This window comes from Sorex fumeus, unplaced genomic scaffold, assembly GCF_029834395.1.
Source record: "Sorex fumeus unplaced genomic scaffold, SorFum_2.1 ptg000063l, whole genome shotgun sequence".
Taxonomy (NCBI): Eukaryota; Metazoa; Chordata; class Mammalia; order Eulipotyphla; family Soricidae; genus Sorex; species Sorex fumeus.
The window spans coordinates 47,215,899-47,242,069 of NW_026606120.1; the positions used below are offsets into that span (position 1 = coordinate 47,215,899).

At 39.5% G+C, this 26,171-nt stretch overlaps 1 protein-coding gene across 1 annotated transcript in view; it reads right to left on the reverse strand.

Moving 5' to 3' along the window:
- Positions 1 to 26,171, reverse strand: part of CPD (carboxypeptidase D) — a 74,522-nt gene that overhangs the window by 6,145 nt on the left and 42,206 nt on the right. Inside the window, exons 11-20 of the mRNA XM_056126603.1 lie at positions 24,393 to 24,562; positions 22,146 to 22,469; positions 17,461 to 17,656; positions 13,258 to 13,393; positions 12,051 to 12,182; positions 10,907 to 11,002; positions 10,754 to 10,818; positions 1,750 to 1,881; positions 705 to 890; positions 230 to 329 (exon numbers count right to left, since the gene is read on the reverse strand). Coding sequence (XP_055982578.1) covers positions 230 to 329; positions 705 to 890; positions 1,750 to 1,881; positions 10,754 to 10,818; positions 10,907 to 11,002; positions 12,051 to 12,182; positions 13,258 to 13,393; positions 17,461 to 17,656; positions 22,146 to 22,469; positions 24,393 to 24,562 — 1,537 coding nt within the window. The remainder of the gene's footprint in view (positions 1 to 229; positions 330 to 704; positions 891 to 1,749; positions 1,882 to 10,753; positions 10,819 to 10,906; positions 11,003 to 12,050; positions 12,183 to 13,257; positions 13,394 to 17,460; positions 17,657 to 22,145; positions 22,470 to 24,392; positions 24,563 to 26,171) is intronic.

Below are 26,171 nucleotides of genomic sequence, written 5' to 3' on the forward strand. Positions count from 1 at the left end.
AGTATCCAGAGCAGGCTTTTGTATCAAGGTGTGGTTTGAATATAGATCAGAAAGTATGAGGGGGCAAACAGAAGAACATAGGCCAGTGTGGAGTCTGGGAAAATTCTGTTTAGACAAGGACCCAGAAGCAAAGTGCTGCATTTCGGGTGATCGAGGAGATTTTCCTCTCTCAGTGTGAAACGTCAGAACTGGCTTTATTGTCAGCTGCAGAAAATTTCAATTTCTTTACCTGATACAGTTACCACAAGCTCCCGTGGCAAACCAAATATCCGATTATCAGTGTCAAAGACTATGACCACAGAACTAGCTGCATCATGATGCACGAAGACCTAGAGGGAGAAAGGGCATGGATGAGTGGAAGGTTTACCCAGGTACCATGCATTCCCGCTCTATTTCTAGGGCTACATACCCAACAAAGGAGATGCTCTTTTATTTAAGGTAGTGGTTTTTTCAACTGCCAGTCCAAAGACTGGTGACATCTGCAGATATCAAATGGCTAAACACCACTGATCTAATGTATATAAAATGCTATAAAAATTCCCTTTTGTAATAAAAGGACAGAAGGATAACAAGATGTCTGCCAAAGAGATGGTGATGTTTTTATTTTATTCCCTGCAAACTTTCTGTTGCGATTTAAAAAAAAGGGGGGGGGGGAAATTACTATTAATAATAAGAATTTACAAGATATTATTGGAGTCTCTTACCTGTGAATGTTGTTGCTGATACCCATCAGCTATGGCATTGATGTTATGGACCCCTGGGGCTAACAGGATATGGAAGTAACCTCCTTCCTTTGTGTGCACTTTTATACCTTCATTGAGTACAATGACCGCTTTAGAGATTGGTTTTCCAGTCTTATCTTTAACAAATCCATGAACTCCCTTATGAACCTGAAAAACATTGACTATAGTAATCATTGTCTTCCTAATGCTGGGTTGTCCAGAGCCAATAGCTCAAGGCATGACCAAACAACAAAATAAACCACCCTTACCCTCTCCTCCCCCCAGTAAGATTAGCTATTGCTCCTTCTACACTGTCTTTGACTTTGTTATCCCATTACAGCTTCAGAGGCAAAGGAATAGATGGAATTATTCCTGTCGGTGCTTGGGGGACCATATGGGATGCTGGGGATTGAAGTCAGGTCAGCCGAGTGTAAGGCAAACGCCCTACCCACTGTGCTATCGCTCTGGCCCCATAACTCTCTGATTTTTAAAGGAAAGTCCCTGCACATCTTCACAGGGTTAAATGATCTTACAGCAAATTCCAATAACTGAACAGTATTCAGGAAACATAAAGTGAAAAAAACTCTGCTTCCTTCTGTTAATATTTTAAATAAACAATATAAAATTTGGGCAAAATCACTGTATCACTGTCACCCCGTTGTTCATTGATTTACTTGAGTGGGTGCCGGTAACATCTCCATTCGTCCCAGCCCTGAGATTTTAGCAGCCTCTCTTTACTTGTCTTTCCCAATGCTGCCATATTGGAGGCTCTTTCAGGGTCAGGGGAATGAGACCCATTATTGTTACTGTTTTTGGAATATTGAATACGCCACGGGTAGCTTGCCAGGCTCTGCCATATGGGTGGGATACTCTTGGTAGCTCGGTAGCTTGCCGGGCTCTCCAAGAGGCACATATATATTTCTCTCTATGATTTGTTGTAGTCACCTTGGGCAAAATATGGAGAAAAATTTTGTTTCATGCTACAGATTCTTCGAAACATGCTTTTCTATAAGAGAAAACAACTCACCTCTACCAACATGCTAAGGAGAGATTTTTTATTTTCTGCCCACAAGTTAGGAAGTTGTGCAGCACTGGGGAAGTAGCAGCAGCTGGTGTAGACTGTGATTTCTGGACAGTGGCCATAGGTGACACTATAATCCTGCAATAATAAATTCAAGAACAAACGTAGAAAAATTAGTAAGAGTAAAAATAAGGATTTGTATACAACAAATGAAAAAAAAAAAGAAAATCTAGGTGACCTGAACCAGGAATGGTAGCATTTTTACACAAATATGAGTGAGCTGGTGGGTGTTACAATAGTCACGAATATGACTATGCCCAGGAGAACCCTTGAGCCCCGGGATTCTGTTTGCTTCATTGTTCTTATGCCACAGCTGTTGGTGCTTGGGGACTACTCCCAGCCTTGAACTCAGCATCTGCTCCTGGCAGTGCCCAGGAGGTCAAGTTTGCTGAGATCAAACTTGAGCCTCCTATGGAACTCTCTGGACCTATCTAATTCATTTGTATCCCTTCAGTGATTCCTATAATACCTGGCAGAAAAATGCTTATTAGGAAAATGTTTATTAGGATTTGTTGAATAAATAAATGGACAAATAAGTACATGCAGAGGTCCAGATTCCCTTGAAGCCCTGGCATTTCATGGTAGTTCTTGGAAGCCTGAATGGGGAAGCACAGGCCTTCTGATGCCTCAGCTGGAGGTTCTTTCAAGTCTGTTGCTGACAGACCCAATACCTGCACTACAGCATTTAGCCAGGAAAGAGTCAAACCTCACTTGCCACTTTTCTTCAATGTCTTAATGGCTTAACTCAATTTTTTTTTTGCTTCATTTTTGGGCTGTTCAGTGGTGCTCAGGCCAATGGTGGCCCTACCTGCGATTCTCAGCATTGCTCAGAAGCCTCCAGAGCTGCATCTAAGTGATGCTGGAGGGACCATGTGGTGCTAGGGATCAAACCCAGGTCAGATGCATGTGCTACATGTGCACCCTTACTGCTGTACTATCTCAATTTTTTGAAAAATGGTATTTTTCTTGTTGTTTACTTCTTTTGCTCACTACTATCTATAATTAGCCAAATTTAGTCAATTTCACCTATACAGTTATCTCTGAAACTTTATCCCTGACTTTACTCTCATGGCCCCTGCCCTGTCTAAGCTCTCAGGGTTTTTCGTTTGGGCTATTCTAAATCAGTCTCCCTGCAACATAATGTCTCCTTCCAAACTGTAACACTTAGAGTTAACATGAACTTTTCCAGAGCACAGCTTGCATCATATCATTGTATCCTTGCTCCAAACCTTCAGAGGGTTCCTATTTCTTCCTAATGCAAAGAACCCCAAAGTCCCAAATTCTTTTCACTTTCCTCTTCCATTACACCCCCATAATCTAACCAAAACTGTTGACTTCTGCCCATATTATTTCTGATTTCAACAGTTTTATCCCAAATACTGTCTTTTCTATGAGAAGATGGAGAGAAATTTCTAAGTATTAGATTTTAGTTATTTTGGTGGGTTGTTGTGTTTGTTTTTTTGGGGGGGCCATGCCTGGTGGTGTTGGTGAACTACTTCAAGCTTGATGCTTAGGGAGAACATGTGCTTCCAGGGATGAATTTGGGGTTTCCAAATGCAAAGCACATGCTTCAGACGTTTGAACAGAACAAATTCTATATCAGTTACAGAGTTTGCACAATGAGCCAGGGAATATATTTTGTTTATCACTAAAATGGCAAATTTTCTCACATGTAGTAAGTTCTTAATAAGTAAAGGAGTCAAAGCAGCAGTTATGCGAATGAGCTCAATTCTTTACATGTAAATGGAATGATCAGCTAATGAACCTCCATACTAACAATTCTAATGTGAAGAAAAGTAATAATTATAATGCTATTAGGAAGAAATTAAAGACCTGAGTGAATAGAAAAAGAAAACATTGTATTTATGGATAGGAAGGTAGCATTGTTAAGAAGTTAGCTGGAGACAGTTCAACAGGCAGGGGATGTCTGCCTTGCATATGGCCCATCCAGGATCAATTCCCTAGCACCCCATGATTCCCCCAAATACCATTAGGAGTGATCCCTGAGTAAAGAAGTAAATCCTGAGCACCACTGGATATGGCCCCAAGATAAAACAAAACAAAAAAGTTAGAATAACCTAAAGTGGTTTACAGATCAGTACAGCTGGATCAAGAACTTGAATATAAGATCTGAAACAAAAAATATACATGGGTGAAAGATGGCGGCCGCACAGGAGCCTTGTGGACAGCAGGTTTGAGCCGGAGGTCGGGGGAGGCAAAAACCTCATGGGAAGGGGGGCATTCCAGTCCGTCCTTCACGCCCTACCGAGGTCACCAGTTGCCCCCCACGAGCGGCTATCTGGCATGGCCAAGGCCCCAGAAGCACAAGGACTTAACACAGAATGCAGCTTGGAGCAGAAAAGCGAATGGACTATGTGTTAAACCGCGCCATCATGCCTGCCAGGAGGAGAAAGGGTGTTCTGGTCCGTCACCAGTTGCCCCCACGAGCGGCTCTCCAGCACAGCCACGACTCCAGAGCACAGAAACCAATCTCTTAATTATCTAACTTTTAATAGAAATAGTTCCAGAGTTAATAAGTAAAATAGCAGAAATCCAAAACCGCGCAGCCGCAATAGTGGCCGTGCGACATCATTTAATTCTTAAACCCAGCTGTAGAAAGCAAGTCATTTCACAACGCTTTTTCAGCATGTCTGATTTGGGGGGAGGGGGGGTCGTAAACTCTAAATAATAATGGTGCATCTTTTATCGAAACAATGAATCTAGTCAAAGTAGATAGAGTGTTAACTAGAACTCATCTGCCTCACAGGAATTGGGAGGGGTGGGAGGTGGGGTTCTATTGGGGTTCACGGTAAAAAATAAGTATTGGTAAAGGGAAATGTGTTTGATATATACATGACTGAGACCTAAACCTGAAAGCTCTGTAACTTTTCCCACAGTGATTCAATAAATAAATAAATTATAAAAAAATATACACGGGTAAAAATATAGGTCATAAGCTTTCAACATTAGCCTCAGCAATGTCTTTGTGGTTTAGCCACCAACAAAACAGGAAATGAAAGAGAACAAATGTGACGACATCAAATTCAAAATCTGCACAGTGAAAGAAACATTTTAATGCCATTAAAGCAGCCTAGTAGCAGGTAGTGTATTTGCAAACTAAATATTAGACCAGGGGTTAATATACAAAAATAAGGTGTGGAGGAAAAGGAACTCTTATAGGAACAGAAATGGGGAAAGCCACTATGGAAAACAGAACAAAGATTCCTTATAGAAATTAAAGATATAATTACCACATGGCCTAGAAATTTCATTTCTAGATATTTACCTGAAGACTATTAAAAGGTAGTTCACAGCAATCATAAAACAATGCTGTCAAAAAACAGGGGAAAAGCTGAACAGATACTCAACTAAGATGGTCAACTGGCCTACAAAAAAGTGCTCATTATCACTTATCATCAGAAAAATGCAAATCAAAATGACAATGAAATATCATTCACACTCGCGGTAATGGTCTCAAAAAGGCCAGTAACAGCAAGTGTTTGTGGGGGTGTGGAGAAAAGCAGCTCTTCTTTTTGTTGGGAATAGCCGGGGCTGTGGCTCAATGGCAGAAAACAAGCCTCCCAAGCAGAAGGTTTCATCCATGGCAACACACACACACACACACACACACACACACACACACACACACACACAAATACAGTAGTATAACATCATTGGTGGGTATATTAATTGGTTCCACATCTGTGGAAAAAGCAGTATTTACTTTACTTTATGGATATATCTCAAATATTAAAAATTAACCATCTAATCTAGCAGCTACACACTTAGGTATCTATCCCCCCAAAATAAAATCTCTAATTCAAAAAGATACCTGCATGCCTACATTTATTTTGCACCCAACAATGAATGAGCAGATAAAGAAAATGAAGGCTTGGAATTAATCCCTGGCAGAGCCTGGTCCCCCAACCACTATTGGGACAGATCCTCAGGCACAGAACTGGCAGGGGACGCTGAGAGTAGCATGGCCGGGGTTCCCCACATCAAAAAAATGAAAAGAAAGAAAAACAACCCTTTATTGACCTGGTGTTTGCCACAATTCTTGATAGCATAATTTCCCCCTTATGTTTGATTAAATCTCTTGCTTTTTTGTTCTGTTTTTGGGCCATGTTGAGTAGAGCTCAGGAGCTGCTCCTGTCTTCGTGTTCCAGCAAGCAAATGCTCCAGGATATGACCTATCTCCTCTGACCTATCTGATCAAAGTGAAAATCTGTGTGCAATACTGAAAGAAAACGCCAGACCTGATCATAATACTGAATTTACAGCGATATTACATCTCAGTGGTTTGAACACATAAATGTTTATCGTTATGTAAAGCAAAGGTGATTGCTGATGTAAAAGTAGCTGCAAAGTTTCTGAAAACTCTAGATCTGTTGACTATGGAAGAAAATTAGTTGTCTAATAACTGTCAATATGAATGAACCTCCCTGTTTTGGAAGTGGATGCTCAAAAGGTATTCCACCATTAAAAAAAAAGCCACATCAAGATCAGGTTCCAAGAATCCTAAGAACAGGCCAGTCTGGCGGCAATACGGTAGCTATAGATCAAATCCTCTTATCTAGACAATGAAAAGAACCCCAGAATTTCAACAAACCAATAGTCACACACTGCCAGTCACTGAGAGCACAATGAGGCATGGCTGACCTACCTCCTCTTTAAAGACATCCTCTAGAATTGCTGTGCCAGCGAAAATTGACAGGTACAAGTAGGCAAATAGCACAACTTTCAAGATTAAAAAACACATGTGAGGGGCTGGAGTGACAGCACAGCGGGTAGGGCGTTTGCCTTGCACGCAGCCAACATGGCCGACACAGGTTCGATTCCCAGCATCCCATATGGTCCCCCAAGCACCGCCAGGAGCAATTCCTGAGTGCATGAGCCAGGAGTAACCCCTGAGCATCGCCGGGTGTGACCCAAAAAGCAAAAAAAAAAAAAAAAAAAAACACGTGCACACACACACATACACACACATGTGGCACGCGTGCAGAAATACTGATCCAGCTGTAAGAAAAGATGAAATGTTGCCTTTCACATCAACACTGATGTAACTTGAAGGGGTTATGCTAAATGACTCCAGAAGGAGAATAAATACAGAATGATCTCACTGTTAAGTGGGACACAGGGAAGCAAAAAAAGGAAACAGAGAAAAAAAAGAAAAGAAAAGACATTTCTCCATTTGGGGAGTTGTTCACACCTCACTCTGAGATGTATAATTCTTTTCTTTTACGTCAAGAGGTACCGTTGGCGCTCTCCTATCTGAGAGCTCTCTGTCTCCATTATCTCTTCTCCGTTTTTTCTCCTCCTTTCTCTGTCCCTCACCCATTTTCTCATTCCTCCCTCCTCATATTTCACTAAATAAAACTTTTATTTCTGGATCAGGGGACGGGAACACCACCCTTGGACTCAGATCAAAGAACTAAGGTTATCAGAGACAGTGGGAGAAAGGGGCCACAGACTGTGGTATACTCTAGTGGTAGGGGTAGTGTGGAGATGTATTTTGAAGACATGTGAAGTTGTATCTCTAATATATATAGTCAGGTAAATCAAGGTTATTTAATAAAATTTTAAAGTGGAGAGGGCTGTACACATAAAATTTCAGAATGTACAGCTGGGAAGGTGCTTTTCCTAAACTTGGTCAACATGGGTTAGATCCCCAATACTCTGTATAGTCCCCTAAGCCCCATCCAGTAGTGATCACTGAGCACAGAGCCAGGAGTTAGCCCTGAGTACTGCTGGGTGTGGCCCCCCAAACAAAAACACAACAACAAAATCACACAAAACTCTACCCTAAGAAGATAGCCACATATCTAAGTTCAATGCAGGCTTAGTGACAAGAGCCAACTTATGGGATCCACCTAAGTGGAGGACTGGAGGGTGAGATAAAAACCATGTGCTATAAGTACATGACAACTCTAGGAAAAGATTAAACTCTTGCCATTGGTAATAAAATGGCATACCATGAGTGGATTGTGCTAAATGAAATTAGTTGGAAAAAGAAAGATGAATGTCATATGATTCCACTATGTGTAACATAGAGAAACAAAGCAAATGAACAAGCAAAAGCAAAAGGGAAACCAACCTTTGGATGTTGACATGAGAATGGTAGCTACCAGAGCTGGGAAGGAGACAAGTAAGGTGGGTCATCCAGTGGTTGGTGGGGGGTGTATACCAGTGATTTCCAACACTTCTACCCCTACAGAACCAGTACTGGAAAACCACTGTATGTTAACTGTATGTTAACTTTGTGGATTGGCAGAAAGTTCTTTGGAATAGCATTGGCCCAGTGGTTAAAGTCCACTGGCATATACACCCTAAACTTATATTATGCTGAAGATGTCACCACAATTAAAAACTTGTATCAACTTGGAGGGCTTGCTTGGGAATGGGGGATGTGTGCTGAAAGTAGACCATAGACCGAAAATGATGGCTACTTAATACCTGTACTGCAAACCATAACACTCCAAAGGACAGAGAGAGAGTAAAAGGGAATGTGCCTACCACAGAGGCAGAGGGTAGTGGGGGGGTGGGATGGGGAGTGAGGGATATGACTGAAACATAAGCACAAAAGTCTGTAAGTCTGTAACTGTACCTCATGGTAATTTACTAAAAAATAAAAACAAAAACAAAAAACTTGCATCAAGGGCTGAAGAAATAGAACAGTGGGTAGGGCATTTGTCATATGTGCAATTGACGTGGGTTCAATCCCCGATATCCCAATATGATCCACTGAGCCCAGCTAGGAGTGACCCCTGTGTGCAGTCAGGAGTAAGCTTTGAGCACAGTTGAGTATAGCCCCAAAACAAATAAACAAAAAACTTGCATCAAAGGAATGTGAAAAGACAATGTACAGGATGGAAGAAATTGCTGGCATATTAAGTATCTGATAAGTGTTTAGCACCCAATAAAGGATTCTTATAACAACAACAAAAGGAAAACAATCAAGTGGGAATGGACTTGAGCAGAAATTTCTTCAAAGAAAGTTCATAAATGGTCAATAAGCACATGAAAAGATGCTCAGTAGCATTAATGACCGAAACTCCAATCTGAAGGATTCTGTACCATATAGCTGTACCATACAGCTCAGTGGCCTGGAGTGACTGTTCTGCATGAGGCTGTGAGTTCAATCCCCAAGCAATGCCACATATGGTAAGTGTGGTCCCAACAGCTGTGTCCTTGTTCTGGCAGCTCTGCTGGCTGTGACAAGCAATGTCCAGGCCACAGCAGCCTGTGGTGCACACCAATGCTAAAAGGGTGAGTCTAACCCTCTGCCAGCACCACAATCTGATGCATGATCCCCAGCAAGCAACACAACTAAATGTGCAGAAGACCACAGCCAGAGGGGTGTTGTATGATAACACAATAATAACAAAGGGAAGAGTTGGGGAGGTTGGAGAAGAAAAATAAAATGCTGGTTTATAAAAACAGTGATGAGATACCACAGCACACGTACTAGAGGACTATTCAAATAATGGAAATGAAATGTTTTACTGAGAATGTGGCAAAATCGAAACCCACATCAATTGTTGATTTAGTCACTAAGAAAACAGTTTGACAGTTTCTCATAATTAAACAGAGAGGGGCAGAGAGATAGTACAAGTGTTAAGGCACATGCCTTGCATGTAGCTGGGTTCAATCCAAGACACTACATGGTCCAGTCCCCTGAACATCACTGGGTACAGACATGGAGGCTCCTGAGCACTAGTGGGTGAGGCCCTGGAGCCTCCCCCCATCCGCGACACCCCGGGCCAAGCCAGCACTGCCAAGTGGATCATTAATAGCACCATATCCCCAAAACCCTTGCATTAAACATTAAACTGCAACCTGATTGGATGATGGATGAGACTCATGAGAAAGACCCCTCCTCCCCTGCCTCTTAAGAACCTCCCCCAGTCAACTTAAACATACAATTAATATGACCAGTTTTCCCACTTGTTTGTATATGTCCCAAAGAATTAAAGGCAGGAGCTCAGACAGATACTATACATAAATATTCATGGCGACATCATTGCCAATAATGAGAAGATGGAAACAATTCAAGTGTTTGACCAGCAGATGGATCAGTCAATAAAATGTGGTATGTAAGTGCAGCATCCCTCAATCATAGAAAGAATAGAGGGGCTAGGGAGATATCATGAGATCTAGACACCCAGCAGGTGTGAGACCCTGAGTCTCGTCCTTGGTTCCTCGAAGGCCCTTGGGGCCTCACAATTGTGGTCCTGGTTCACTACCTGAGCATCACAGCTCGCAATCAAACTCCAAACTGTCCCACATCATCGGGCCACAAAGTGCTGGGAGTCACCCTATAAAAAGGCAATGGAGTATGACTCATACATGTGACAAGCTACACAACTCCAGAAAATACATGCTGAGTGAAAGCAGTCAGAAACAGAAGGAGAAATACTGTGTGAGTCCACTTATATAAAATAATGAGAATGGGTAAATACAGAGACAGAAAGTAAGTTAGCAATTATCAGAGGCTAGAAGTAACAGCAAATGGAGAATTAGTGCTTTTGAGAGTTTGAGAATTAGTTTCTGTTTGGGGTGATGAAAAAGTTTGAGAAATGGGGTGATGAGTACACACACTGTAAGTGAAAAGCAGGGTCACCTAATTGCAAAATGACAAAAAGAGCAGAAAAAGTAACACTGTCAGCGGTTAATTTCGAAGTCGCCAGGTCAAGAGAGTCATGAAGCAGATGCAACCACTTTTCCTGTATTAGTCATCCATCCACTCCGTCAGCAGTTATAATTCCACCCTCATGGTATTCTCTAAAGCGGAGTTCTTCAACCTTTCTATACCTGCAGACTGGCATTGTCCTGCACACTGATCCATGGATGGGCAGTTATAATCAAGCTGGTAGATCAGTAGTTCAACCTTTTGAGCCCTGTGGACCCACCAGGCTCCATGAGTGAAGACCACTGCTCTAAATCATACCTTCATGCTGCCCAGGTGACTGTGCCACTCTGCTCCGCGCATTACTCCTCCTGGAATATTCTCATCTGCAAGCACAAGATCGAGGTTAGGATCAACAAAACTGTAAGATAAAAGCAGCAATAACTAGTAACAAATGGCAGGGAACACACCTACCTGATTTATTTGGACAGCTGGGCTGACCCATGTGCATGAAGGGGTGGTTATTTGCATAAAGAGATGCCAAATGCTTCAGAGTCTCTTTGTTTTCCACTACAAAAAGAACAACCCAGTTGGCAAAGATATCCAAAAGATAAACCCTGCCCCCATGCCAGTTCAAATTCATGAATACAAAAGTTCTCTTCCACTTCCAGTAAATCTCAGAACCCACTTAAGTTTACTTAGGAATTTTTGTAAAGGTAAAGGTAAAGGTAAAGGCCCTCCCGTTGATCATCGATTTGCTCGAGCGGGCCCAGTAACGTCTCCATTGGAGACTTTGTTGTTACTGTGTCTGGCATATCGAATACTCTCGGTAGCTTGCCGGGCTCTCCGAGAGGGGCGGAGGAATCGAACTCGGGTCGGCCATGTTGGCTGCTTGGAAGGCAAACGCCCTACCCGCTGTGCTATCGCTCCAGCCCAGGAATTTTTGTAATTAGCTATATCTGTTTAGCCCAGGTTAATCAGATCAAGAACAAACATTATTCTTAAACTAAGAGGTACTAATGAATTTACAGTACTGACTACACCACACCAAAACACAAACCTTTCTTGATATGATTTACTACTTTGGGGGAAACAATGAAAGAATTAGAATTCCCTATGTAAGTTTCAGTGAAAACTACAGAAACTATTTTCATGCCCGTGGGAGATGCCACAAGAAGCTGTTTAAATCATTAGAGGCACAGTCAGTCAAGACTTGAGGCAGGGAAAGGCAATTCTGAATTATTAATAAAACTAATACTGGTTACCAATGAGTTTCATATAAGTTTCGAATAAGGCAGACACTGTCATATTGTTCACTTTTATATTCCAAAAATAATTAAATTATATTTAATTATTCGAGAAATGCTTGTTGATTAAATTGAATAGGTATAGTAAGAGAGCTATGTTTAATAAAGCTGGACCACTGTTAAACTTGACCTTTTTCTTCAAAGTAACTATTTGAACTGTTGATATCTTTGTACAGCATTAAGTTGGTAGCTTGCTCATGGAGAATCTTTAAATGCTTGCTATTTGGGAAAAAAAATGAGATGGGACAATACCTAAGGGACTCTCCTATTTAAGTTTAGATAGTACACATGTAAAGTGCTATTCCACATACCTGTTTGTACTGGCTTATCATATGGGTATGTGACCAGCACAGAACCACCATCTAAAGCAACAGAAAGACTGAAGTCCTGTTTCTGAATCAAATTTTCAATGATGGCTTTAGTCTCTAGCTGGGAGGCATTACCTAAAAATCAGAAAAGTCAAAAAATATCAACTTTTAAAAATTTTAGTCAGAACAGCTATGAAATCATTCCTTACTTGAACTAAAGGCAGACTTACACAGCACCTGTAGAAGGTATTTTATTATACCCTAAACACTCTTTCAAGCAAGAACGATACGTTCCAGAAGGTAGTTAATCTTCAGCTTTACATACTTCATGATAATATATAAAGGTTAGTGATTCTAAGCAAAAGTTCACAAACCTATTGAAAAAGGGAGAAATGGGCATTTTCTACTTTAAAGTATAATTTAGGGGGCTTGAAAGATAGCACAGAGTTAAATGTGCTTGCCTTGCACCCAGTTGACCCTGTCTCCATCACTGGCACCACATGTGGTCCCCTGAGCATCACAAGGGGTGGCCCCTGAGCACAAAAACACGAATGATCCCTGAGTACTGCCAAGGTGTGGTTCAAAAACAAAAAGATGAAATAAAATTTCGGGAATATATAACCAATCTTGAAAATAAAATAAGATTTTAAGAAAGCAGATTTTCTATAGCATATTTGCAAGAACAAAAATTAGAAAAAAACTAAATGTACATTACTAGGGAAATGGTTGAAGAGATTATTGGCATGCATGAATTATTGTAGTTGACTACCATGAATTAAGAATGCTAGAAATCTATAAATACCCATATGTAAAGGTGTCAAAAATTTATTTAATAAAAATTTTTCAGAAGAGACATTTATTTGATTATTCTATATGAGTAAGAAACAGACCCTTTCAAAACAAAATATATATGTAGGTAAGATGCATGGGAGAGAGTAGAGAGAAACATTTCTAGTCAAGGAGCCCCCTTCGGATATCTAGTAAAGGGCCTTTCCAATATTGTTATTTGTTTAAGAATTTTTCATTTGCAAATTAAATTTGAATTACTTTTACAAATTATAAAGAATATTCAAAAACTCTGGTTGATTAAATCCATAATCTTGATAAGAAGTACTCCATTACTACCTATAATACAGAAACAACCAATCTTCTAACAAAAGGCAATGAAATGATCTGCAAGGCACTTGAATAGTCTGAAAATGAGGCTTACTTGTGAAGTCTGTGTCCAGGTCTTTGCCACGAGCATTTGTATGTCCGATCTTTGAAGTACAGTCCTTCTCTTGTGCTCTCTCTCGCCCATCTGGATTTAGAGAAGGGACAATCACAATTCTAGTCCTGTCAACCAACTAGAACAGAAACAAAAAGCAACAAGTTTATTAGCTCTATGTGGAATCAAAGGAAACCTTTCTTCACACATCAGTTTTTGTTAGTTTTAAACAGATTTAAAAGGTGAAACTAAAAATAAATGCATAAAGCTCTCTCTTACTCTAAGTAAATTAAAAAAAACATAAATACTGTATGATAAATGTTCCCCAAAACTTCCTGATGACTTACAACAGGGGCAGAGACCAGTGCTGCAGACTAACTCCAGCCCCCTGCTGTTGTACATGTTTTAGTGGTGTATGATCAGGCTCATTCAAAGCACTAGTTTTGTATCCCTGGCAGTGTTGAGTAATAGCAAACCATTATTTGTCCCACAAGACTTATGATACATACTTACAAACCCTTTTACAGAAAAGGTGTGCTGACCATTGCCTTAGTTTAGTAATAATATTTTTTCAATCAAAAACTTATATGCAATATATAAATATATGAATAAATAACTGAAATGCATAGCTTGACAAATGATAGTGCAAGTCTGGAAATAACAAAACAGAAGAGTTAAAAAATAAAATAGTCTTTGCATTCCTATAAACCACTTCCCTTCTAGATGATACATTGGTGTTAATACCTCAGATATAGCCTATATAGCATACATAGCATTTCACCCAATATTAATTTTCTTTTTTGGGGAAGGAGGATACCCGCAGTGCTCAGGGGCCTATCCTTACTCTAAGTTCAAGAGTGATCCTTGGTGGTGCTCAGAAGACCACATATGGTGCCTGGATTTGAACCTGGCTCATTTGAATGCAAGGACAAGCACCTTAATTCCTGTACTACATTTCTGACTCCATGTTTCTAATCTGGTTTATTTATTTTGGATATTATCACTGTCATTGTCCTCCCGTTGTTCATTGATTTTCTCGAGTGGGCCCAGTAACGTCTCCATTGTGAGACTTTGTTGTTACTGTTTGGCATATCGAATACGTCACGGGATTTTGGATATTAAAATATAGCTTGAAAATATTTCAGACCCTTCCATTCTTCTGTCCTTAAATCCTTCCCTGAGAAGAGATTTTTTTCCCCCCTAAATTATTACGTATGGCCTTTATAACAGTTGTTTGTATGTGTGTATGTGTGTCTATGTATCGACCAAAGACTCTCTGTAATAATTGTGGCCCTTAGTTCAAACTAAAAGCAATCTAGTTCAAGTCCAATTAAACTAACAAGGCAAATCCTCAGACACTGTTTTAAAATTCCTAGTGGGTAGTTTATCTAGGATATATGTAGTCTTGAGCAACCATATAATCAGTAAGTAGTAACTATGCCAACTGTTAGACTAATGCACAGCACTTTTAACGGAATACTTCTGTCTCTGGAATGGGTCCCAGGAATTGATATCTTAAAATAAACCACATAGGTGCTTCCAAAGTATAGCCAAGTGTTGGATAGCATTGGGCTGTCCTTGTTCCTACCACAGGGAGCTTAGGTTTATTGAGTTACGCCCACAACAGCGCCCCTGAGGCACAATTCCATCAAGCACTAATAATCCTGTATTGCTTTTATCTTTCCTTTATGTCATTTGCATGGTTTAGCAATGTCCTTTTTGAATAGACACAGGAAGACAGTTCATGCTATGCTTTGTAACATGGGAGTTAACTGATTCCGAAATAATATTTACTCCTGTGCATTCATCATATTTAGCTGACAAACCTCAGCTGCCCTTACTTCCTAACATTCCCAAAAGGAGGGTCCCAATGAAGGCACTGGATGGACTGTAAGCTATAAGCTACCCTGGCATCAAAAGGAGACAAGCTAAGCACCCTAAGTGTAATAACTTAAGAGCATGGTCATGGAACAAACTCGGTCATGACCCAAAATGAAGTAACTGAATAAGGACCCTGCTGGGGTTAGGAAAGACTAACCTGGTATGAGGATTGTGGTCTGGAATATATATCAAGATGTCCCTAGGAAGAGCCAATCTTTAAGCTTAATATATCTCTGACTGTGTTCATACAAAATGACTAGAAGTATTATAAGAAGTAAATTTACTATGATCATTTCAATGGATTACTAGCTAAGGAAAGAAGAAAGCAATAACCCCACAGATGGAATCCCACCCTTGAGTGTATCTCCTAGTAATCTAGAGTACCCTCAGATGAGATTTTGTCCTTGAGTTAATCTCCTAGAACTTCCCCTGAAGGAGGGACTTTACATCTGTTTGTTGTTATGACAATGTTCAACCCCACTTATGTGTACACCATCCTTCACTATTTCTATATAACTATGCTATAAGGTGGAAAGAAGGGATTAGAAAGATAAGGACTAGATGAGAACTAAGAGGACTATAAGGATGAGAATGAGGGAACTATGATGACTGCGACTACAACCAAAACTACAACTAAAAAGATTGTGCTGTAAGCCCAAAAGGAGAAAACAAAGGGAGTGCCCTGCCACAGAGGCAGGGTGGGATTGGGGGTGGGGGTGGGTGGGAGGGATACCGGGATTGGTAGGGGTGGAGAATGGGAACTGGTGGTGGGATGGGTACTCATTGTATAACTGAAATCCAAGCACAAAAACTTATTAAGTCTACAACTGTATCTCATGGTGTTTCACTAAAAAAAAAAAAAAAAGATTGTGCTGTAAGGAGAGAAATCGAACTACACTGGGGAGGAGAGAGAAATAAACTGACTACCAACTAGCCTGGGGCCCAGTCTCTGTTTCTTCATTCCCCTGGTCCTTCATCTGTCTCTTGCCGTGGGCCGGCCAGAGGAACAGTTCTAGGCCATCAAACGCTCATCCCCCTCGCGCTGACACCTTTCTCTTGAAACTCACAGTCAAGATTGATAAACATTATCCAAGGTAGTCTCCCATGTTAAAACAGAACAAAAATATGTCTGAGACATTCCCTGCACCTCAGGGAAAAGTCAGTGGAATTTCTTTCGCTGAAGATGGTAAAATAACTTAATTAAGGCTGACTTAAATCCATCACATTCAACCCTTCTGATTAGATACTGTATGATCCCAATTATGATTATAATTCTTTTCAAATTTCTTTTGAAAGAGGTAGTATGGTACAATGAACAGCGTAACTTTTTTTGAGCGACACACACTTGGGTTTAAAATCCTTTTTAAGTTTTATCACTTAAAAGTTATCAAATAGGGGCTGGAGCGATAGCCTTGCACATAGCCAACATGGCCGACCCAGGTCGATTCCCAGCATCCCATATGGTCCCCCGAGCACCGCCAGGAGTAACTCTTGAGTGCATATGCCAGGAGTAACCCCTGAGCATCGCTGGGTGTGACCCAAAAAGCAAAAAAAAAAAAAGTTATCAAATATCTTTACCTCAAGTTTCACATATATAAAATAGACATAATTATGGGACTGAGGATAAAATGTAAAGTACTCCATGTGGTTGTTATTAAACTAGTATTATTACTTGTTATTAAACAGGTATTATAAACCTCGCCCAAGTTTTTTATACCTTATCCCAAATAATTTTTAGGTATATACACAGCTTTTCTCTAGGACAACCCAGAGAACTAGGATGCTTAATCATACATAACTAAGGCTCTGAATCAGAGTTCTTTTCTGCAATCATGAACTGCTAAAGTAGATAATAACAAACTGAAATCTCTGAGCAGCCCAGAGCTAAGAGATTCATACTCGAACCCTAATATTTATTTCAGGGCTTTTAAGGGTTCAGGCATGCAGCTCAGCAATACAGCATTTATTTTATGAAAAATGTTGTCTTCTTCCTCATTTTTTCAATGCTGTATCTTACATAGTTTAAGTCGCTGAGAATGGAAGCTTCTCAAGTTAAATTGAATAGAACTATGAGTAAAGATTGGAATGGTAACTCCACTACCAATAAAGTAAGATCAAAAGCAATCTTTACTTTCTTCCTCTGTCTCTCTTTATACAAAGAAATAACAGAAATACACTACTAAGTATTAAAGATGACCCATTTTTAAAGAATGTGCTGAAAGTGTTTTATATAAAATTTAACAAGGAATAAAATATTTGAGTAAGTATCAAAGTTTCACTGAATTTTTTCCAAAACAAGCAGGTGAAAATAGGCTAGTCTCTTACTTGGGTCACAGCTGGGTTCTTTTTGTAGTTTAGGCAGAGAAACTCTGCCAGAGCCAACAGCAGTTCTGTTCCAACTGGAGCATTTCCATGGATACCAGCAACAAAACGAATCTTTGGTTCTTCAGGTTCTGATACGTTGGGCTTGTTGGAGATTTCAAGGGACCAAATATGACGATATTCAGCACTCTGTCCCAAACTTTCAAAACCCAGCAGTAGAAAGTCAGCAAATAATCAAGCACTATTGTTAATGCGAACTTAAGGATTTTAAAACAAAACATGAAAAGCTTTGAAGAGGCTTTAAAGACTGAACCACTGCATCATAAAACATCAGTTTTCCTTGACTGAAAAATTCAAGTAGACAGGAAATAGTCTCTAATTTAAAATTTACATTAGCATTTGCTCAAATTTAGTTACTATCATACTACTGTCACAATATTCTATCCTAGCTTCCATAATTGGTATCGTTTAGATAAAATATGCTATGAATGAGTTTAAAATGAACTCATTCAATTCTTTTCATCTGCAGGGAAGTATTGATGAGGCCACATCCTGCAGTGCTCAATGCTTAAACTCCTGGTTCTGTGCTCAGCAATCATTCCTGGCAGAGTTTAGGAGAACCTATGTGGTGCTGGGGAGTTAACCAGGGTTGACTTGATACAAGGCAAGTGTCTTACCTTTTATATTATCTCTCTGGCCCTCACATTCAGGTTTTTTTTGGTTTTTTTGGGGTTTTTTTTTTTGGCTTTTGGGTCACACTCAGCAATGCTCAGGGCTTACTTCTGGCTCTGCACTCAGGAATTACTCTTGGCAGTGTGCCTGAGGAACCACACAGGAGGCTGGGGATCAAACCCAGGTCAGGTACATTCAAGGCAAACACACTACCCACTATACTGTCTCTCTGTATGAAAAATGTTGTCTTCTTCCTCATTTTTTCAATGCTGTATCTTACATAGTTTAGTAGCTGAGAATGGAAGCTTCTCAAGTTAAAATGAATAGAACTATGAGTAAAGATTGGAATGGTAACTTCACTACTAATAAAGTAAAAGATCAAAAGCAATCTTTACTTTCTTCCTCTGTCTCTCTTTATACAATTCAATTCTTATCCCAGAGAAAAATTGAAATACAGTGAATGTAGAAGAGTTTACTTAAAAAAAAAATTTAACTAACGAAAATAAGACACTTTTTTCTTAATTTTAAATGCAACATCAGTATCACAGTAAAAATCATTTTAGGGTCCCAGGAATGCCAGTCAGTAGTATAACACATACTTCACATGTGTGAGGCTGTGGGTTTGATTCCTTGCCTCAACCCTTTCCCCAAATAAGAGCAATATAAAATTGATTTACTTGCCCAAGAGTTCTGAGCTTACTTCCCACTTTCTTTGATAGACTAGGATATTTGTACGAATCAGATAGGGAAGAGAAATTAATAAAAGTTAATAAAGGGGACAAAATAGCTTTCTCATGATACTGCTTCATGACACTAAGTTCCCATTGGTTGCTGGTTGACCACTGAAACTGCCGTGTGTTCCACCATTGGCAGCTGTAGTATATATGTGTAGCACTGTAGCACTGTTCTCCCGTTGTTCATCGAGTTGTTCGAGCAGGTACCAGTAACGCCTCCATTGTGAGACTTGTTGTTACTGTTTTTAGCATATTGAATATGTCACGGGGAGCTTGCCAGCCTCTGCCATGTAGGCAGGATACTCTCGGTAGCTTGCCGGGCTCTCCGAGAGGGGTGGAGGAATCGAACCTGGGTTGGCTGCATGCAAGGCAAACTGTGCTGAACCCTATACAGTGTGCTATTGCTCCAGCCCATATATATATATATATATATATATATACACACATACATATACACACATAGATGTATATGTATAAATATACACACATATACATATGTGTGTATACACATACATATACTACACATATATATTTAGTCTATATATGTACATGTATGTTACAGTGATTACTGATAATGCTGAAATTAGTTTCAGGAGTACAAAGCTGCTACACCACAGCCATCCCTCCACTGTGTCTAGGCCCTATCTCATCCCTTTGGTGAACTCAGTTCTATAGGAAGATTTTCAAAGTCTGTCATCACTGGTCACTATTATTCCTTTACTATGTTTCTTTATACTCCACATACGAGGTGGTTTTGTATTTGTTCTTCCCCCTTTGACTCACTTTTGCTCAATCTGATACCCTCTAGTTTCATCCACAAAATGCAGGCCTTCATCTTTTCTAGTACCTGAGTGGTATTCCACTGTGCACTTACAGCTATAACTTCTTTATCCACTCATCTTTCTTGGGTACTTGAGTTGTTTCCAGATCTTGGCTAGTGTTGATAGTGCTGAAATGAACTTATCTTTTTGAATGAATGTTTTTGTGCTCATGGCATAAATGCCAAAAAGTGTAATTCTGGGTCATGCGGAAGTTCAATTCTTGGTTCTTTAAAAAGTCTCCGTGCTGTTTTCTGTATATGCTGAACCAGATGACATTCCCACCAACAGTGGGGGAAGGTACCTTTGTCCTCACATCTCTGTCAGCGCTGCTTATTTTCAATCTTTTTAAAATATAGGTAATTCTCAATGGTGTGACGTCCTATCTCACTGTTGCTGCATCTCCCTCAAGTAAGTGATGAAGAGCACTCTTTCATGTACCTATTGGCTACCTGTATGTCTTCTTTGAAGTGTCTATTCAGTTTCTTTCCCCACTTTTTGATAAGATTGTCTGATTGTTCCTAAGTTTTTGAGTGCTTTATAAATCTTGGATATTATTTCTCTCTCAGACATATGAGCGAATATTTTCTCTCACTCAGTAGGATGTCTTTTTATTCTGGTCATCATTTCTCCACAATGCAGAGAGTTTTTAGTTTGATGTAGTCCCATTTGTTTATTTTTGCTTCTGCTTTCCTCATTAATGATATGACTCACTGAATATATCTTTGGGATCAATTACAGAGTTCTACCTATGTTTATCTCAAATTTTTAAAATAGATTCAGGTCAATATTGAGGCCTCTAATCCATTTTGAATTAATTTTTGTATACGGTATGAGATAGGATCCAGCTTAATTTTTTTTTTTTTGTTTTTGCATTGGCTAATCATTTTTCTCAGCATCTTTTGTTGAAGAGGTTTTCCTTGTTCCCCTCATGGGACCTAGCTTCTTTGTTGAAATTATCTGGCCATATATCAGAGTATCTAAGGATGTGTCTCTGGGCTCTCATTTTTATTTCACCGGTCTGAGAATCTGCCTCTATTCCAGTACCACAGAGTTCTGATTCCTACAGTTTTATAATATGCTTTAAAGTCCAGGGGAGAGAAGCTTCCCATCTTTTTTTCTCAGAAGTTGCATATTTGGACAGAAATATTTAACTAAGAACTGGCTTGTGAATTGGAAGGTTGTAAAAAACTAAGTAAACGAATAGCAAAATAATGCTCATATTTGTTTTATTTTAAAATAAGCATGTCTATAAGCTCTATATTGCACGAAGATTCACAAAACTAAAATATGAACGGGCAGAAATACTAGAAAACTAGTTAAGGGAGCCAGGTAGACAGGAAGTTTTGAAAATGGGAGTCCTGGGTTTGATCCCCAGCATCTAATAGTCCCCGGCATATTGGGGGGACAAATAACATTAGCAACAACAAAAAAATCAGTCAAGGAAGATAGGTAGCGGGTATTGTCAAGGTATATATCACTCTTTGTATTTGTGGACATTATAAACCAATATTCGAGGAGCAGGAATTAAAGATTCAAATAATTTAACTGTAAAAGAACAAAAGAGGAGTTGAAATGAAACAGTGAAAGGGAGGCAAATGAGCCCAGAAAGTGAAGGGAAAGATTGTATTAGCCATCACCTTTCTATCGGTCAATATTGCATATTTTCCCTGGACTATCAAGCTTGTCAGTTTCTAAGGCTTCATGAAACACAGACCGGATACACAGCTGAGTACTGACAGCAACCAGGTTTCATTTCCCTCCTTTTATTTTGAGTTGAGAGCTCCCAAGCAGTGCTAAGGAGGCCTGGGAATCCCAGGGGCAATTCTCAGCCAACCTGGCTGGCAGCTTAATACAGGGCTAGAGGATGTGAAGATTCTCAGGTCCTGCAGTGCAGTGCTTGTGAATCCCCTGCTATCTAAAAGGTTAAGTGCTGAGGCCTCCAGGAACACATCCAGCAATGCCTTGGGGTAACCAGGTGGTGCTGGAAATGGAACTCTGGTCAGAGGCAAGCTAGGCATGAGCCTCAGCTGCTATCCTATCTCCCAGGCCCTCAGATTTCATTTTCTAGTGAAAAAGATCACATAACATCTTGTAGGTTAATGCCTCATTTCAAATTCTTCTCTTATATCCAAACAGAACAAAGTAATATTTAATAAGAATATAAACTTACGACTGAGAAGTGGAGTGGGTAGTTCTGAAATCAGCGAGAAAAATCATACAAATAATTTTACATTTCATGAAGACCTGGGTCATACATTGCTCATCTAACAAATGATTCTCCCTCATGAAAGTTTCCAAAATTCAGTGTTAGATTTATAAGCAGATGTTTCAAAATAAACTTCATGTCTCTATACATTCAATTCCCAGCATTTCTAAATACGATAAGAACCATTCAATATAGCTAGAACTGAGTACAACTTGCATGAAAAAAAAATAAAAGAGTGAAAAAGATGAAACCTACTTGGTAAGATTTGTGATATGTGGATAGTTCATCACCAGGCCTCTCAGAAACTCTGACAAATCTTTGTACGAATGGTATCGGTAGAGAGCCAGATTGGAGGAAGAGCGTAACATGAGAGCTTCCAACCCATTCTCAGCGGAAAGATCTTTTATTAAGGTTTCAAACTCCTTAGTAGTTGGATCACTGGCATCAACACTGTGGGTGCTTTCCCCCTTTCCTTTCTTGGATTCGGTGTTTGAGTCTGTTGAAGATCGCACAAGTGTGAAGTTGACCTGAATAGCACCTTCACTCTTGACAGTCACATTCTTGGTAACTGGATTGTATCTGTAATAAAAAAGACAGATTAGTCACACTTCGGTTAGGGATCCCAGGCGCTGGGGAAAGAGAGGTATGTAGAGGACGTGTGTCTCCTTGAGATAGGTGGTGTATCACTTCCTGGAGTGACATTTTAAATTTTATGATAATTTATTATGTGTTCTTATCCTGTCTATCAGATTCCTTGCCGCACTAGGTTTTCTCATACTCCTCAAAAATTGATGACAAACAAGATATAATAATAGAAGACATATAGTCTTGAAATGAACTTTAAAAAAAAAAACTTTATGTTCTGGCTTTTCTACAGTGAAAATGCATAGCAGATTCAAATAAAACAAAACTGCATTTTTGATCTGGAAACTATACTATAAGAAATTTATCTAAACATAGTAATAGTGAACACAAAATATGGACTATGAGGGTATTTATTGTAATGTTTATTTTTCTTTAGTTTCTTTTTTTTTTTTTATCAAATCACTGTGAAATAACCCCTTACAAAGCTATTAAAAAAAATTGATGACAAACAGCAAAGACCTCATTATTCAGTGGTGTGAAGTTCGGATTCATCTTTCTGTGGACCACAGAATATTTGAAAATCACTTTTCAAAAAAGGTCACAGTCTATAGACCGAACATGATTGCCACTCAATGCCTCTTTTGCAAACCACAGCACCCAAAAGGAGAGAGAGAACAAAAAGAGAATGCCCTGCCACAAAGGCAGGGTGGGATTGGGGGGGTGGGGGGTGGGAGGGATACTGGGATCAGTGGTGGTGGAGAACGGGCACTGGTGGAGGGATGGGTATTCAATCATTGTATACTGAAACCCAAGCACAAAAATTTGTAAGTCTACAACTGTACCTCATGGTGTTTCACTAATAAAAATTAAAAAAAAAAGAGATTTGTACCGATATTTACCCAATATAATAAAAGCTTATTATCTATCCCCCCCCCAAAAAAAACAATAACACCAAAAAAGGTCACAGTAAGTTTGTTCATGTACTTGGCCTTAAATAAATTCAAATTACCTCTTCAGAAATAAGTAGTGAAAGGGGGGAGGGAAGGGATAAGCTGTTAAAAAACAAACAAACAAAACAACAACAAAAAAAAACATCAAAACATAAAAAAGAAGCAGAAACGATGAGCTCCAGATTATACACTCAGCGTTCTGCAAATGGGGAGAGATAAACTCTTCTCCTAAGGGAAAGTTAATTTTTTAATAAGTAAAAAAAAATTCTTGTGAAAATAAAATTTGTTTTATTGATTTATTTTGGTTTTGAGCCATACCCAGAAATGCTCAGTACTTACTCCTGGATCTGCACTAAGGGATTATTCCTGGGGGGCTCATGGGACCATGTATGGTGCCAGGGATCAAACCCAGGTCAGCTGTATGCAAGGCAAGTGCTCTACTCACTTTATTTAGCCCCTATAAAACTTTTTTTTCAATAAAAATGGACTTAAAGAATTAGAAACAGAAACAAATATTTCACTGAAGTGACAAGGCAAACAAGATACTAAAAAATCAGTGTTTGTGAATAAGTTTGTGAACGAGGGCTGAAAAAGGGTATATTCGTGAAATGGTGTTTATGGGACAATTTGACTAGAAATACTCAAACTAGGAGCCTTTGTTTCAAACAGAGACTTCCAAGAATTGTTACTATTTATAAGGAAATGATACAGGCGGCTATGACCTTTATTTTTGGCAGGGAACCTGGGAGAAAAAGGGTAAAAGAGGCCACGCCAAATTACAAACTTTAGATTTCTTCCATCTGAAAATTCATATGCTCATAGGCCACTAAGGGAGGGTCGAATGTGTTTCAAGCATTCAATCCAAGATTGCTTAGCAGCTCTGTAGGACTTTCTGACAATCATCTTCCAGAATGAACTACACTTATCTTATTACTAGCATGTGATTTTGGTGCACTCATTAACTCACCCCCGAGCAGATGCTGTGATTTTATAAGTTCCTGGAACCAAAAGACGCCAGTAATCTCCTGCTTTGTAAGTTGTCACTGGGTGGTTTATTTCTGCAACACTAATGGTGGCATTTAGTATACCCCTGCCATCTGTGGCATCCAGGACAAACCCTTTCACGCCTTGATGAACCTGGACAAAGTACAAGGGCACCCAGATTTCAATGGTAAAGCTCATTTAATTATTTTAGATGTTCTAACCCAAAGATTGTCAATGAGGTAAATATATGGAACAGAAATCCTGAAGCTAAGAGACTAGCTAAGTAAATATGTCCACAAAACAAATATTTTAGTTTCCAAAAGGCTAGTTTTCAAAGGAGACATTTATCTTTATCATAAAGAATATAAATAACACTGTTTAAACTTTAGCACATTTGACATTCAGATTATAGAACATTTTACAAGAAAACTGTCATGGCTTCTTTTAATAGGAAATGTCATTTAAATAAAAACAGAAGGACTGGGGCAGGAAAGGCACCCCATATGGTCCCTGAAGCCTGCCAGGAGTGATCCTGAGAGCAGAGCCAGGAATAAGGCCTGAGCAATGCCAGGTATGGCCCCAAACCCAAACCCAAACCCAAACCCAAACCCAAACCCAAACCAACCAAACAAAAATGGAATATTCCAGATTAAAGAGAGTAAAGGACTATATTTTTTAATGCAATGCATGGAGTCTTGACTAGGTTCTGGTTCTAAATCAGAGCTATCTGAAGAATATTTTGGGGACAGAAGGGAAGTAATTTGAGACAGAATCACTCTTTCAAATATTAAGTCATTACTTTTAACCCTATGCTTTGTGCCCTTTGATTAGTAAAAACCATGAACTCAAATTTGATGAAAGTATTATATTTGGCTTCAACTATACTAATAGGAAAGGGGTAAGTTATTATTCGAATTGTTTTCTTCTTTTTGATTTTGGGGCTACATCCAACAGTGCTCTGGTCTTAGTCCTGGCTCTCTGTTCAGGGTTCCCTCCTGGTAAGACTTGGGGAACTGTGAACATGATGGAATTGTTTTTGTTTTTTAATTAAAAAACTGTGATTTACAAAGTTATTGTTAATTGGGTTTTAGGCATACAGTATTTCAACACCAATTCCACCATGAGTGTTGTTTCCTTTTTTTTTTTTTCCATTCATCATCCTGTTATTCGTCGATTGCCTCAAGCAGGCCCCAGTAACGTCTCTTTCATCCTAGCCCTGAGATTATATTCAAGGCTCTTTAGGAGAATGAGACCCATCATTGTTACTGGTATTTGGCATATTTGGTATGCCACGGGGAGTTTGCCAGACTCTGCCCTGTGTGCAGGCTACATTCGATAGCCTGCAAGTTTGTCCAAAGTAGGAATGAGATAATAAGATGTCATAAAAGATGTCCTGATAAGATGTCGTGCGGCCGCATTTGCGGCCGCGCGGTTCCGGGAGCTGGATTTTATAGTAGTTTTTTAAATTCAAGAATTTTAATGTTGTGTGAAGTTTTAAAGAGTCAGAGACCAAAATATAAGGACACAGAGATACTGTCTTGCAACCAGAGCTTGGGCTCTGTGCTTGGGGTCAAAAGGTGAAGCACATTACCTGCTACTAAGCAGGGTGAAGAATGTGAACAGCCTTGGAATAGTACCAGGGTTCCATCTCCTCCACCAGGAAGATCCTATTTCAGCCTTGTCATAGGAAGAAATTTGACTATGTTCTAGATGCTAGGGAATATCAGCAAATTACCATTAATTTTCTTAGATGAGATCTGGA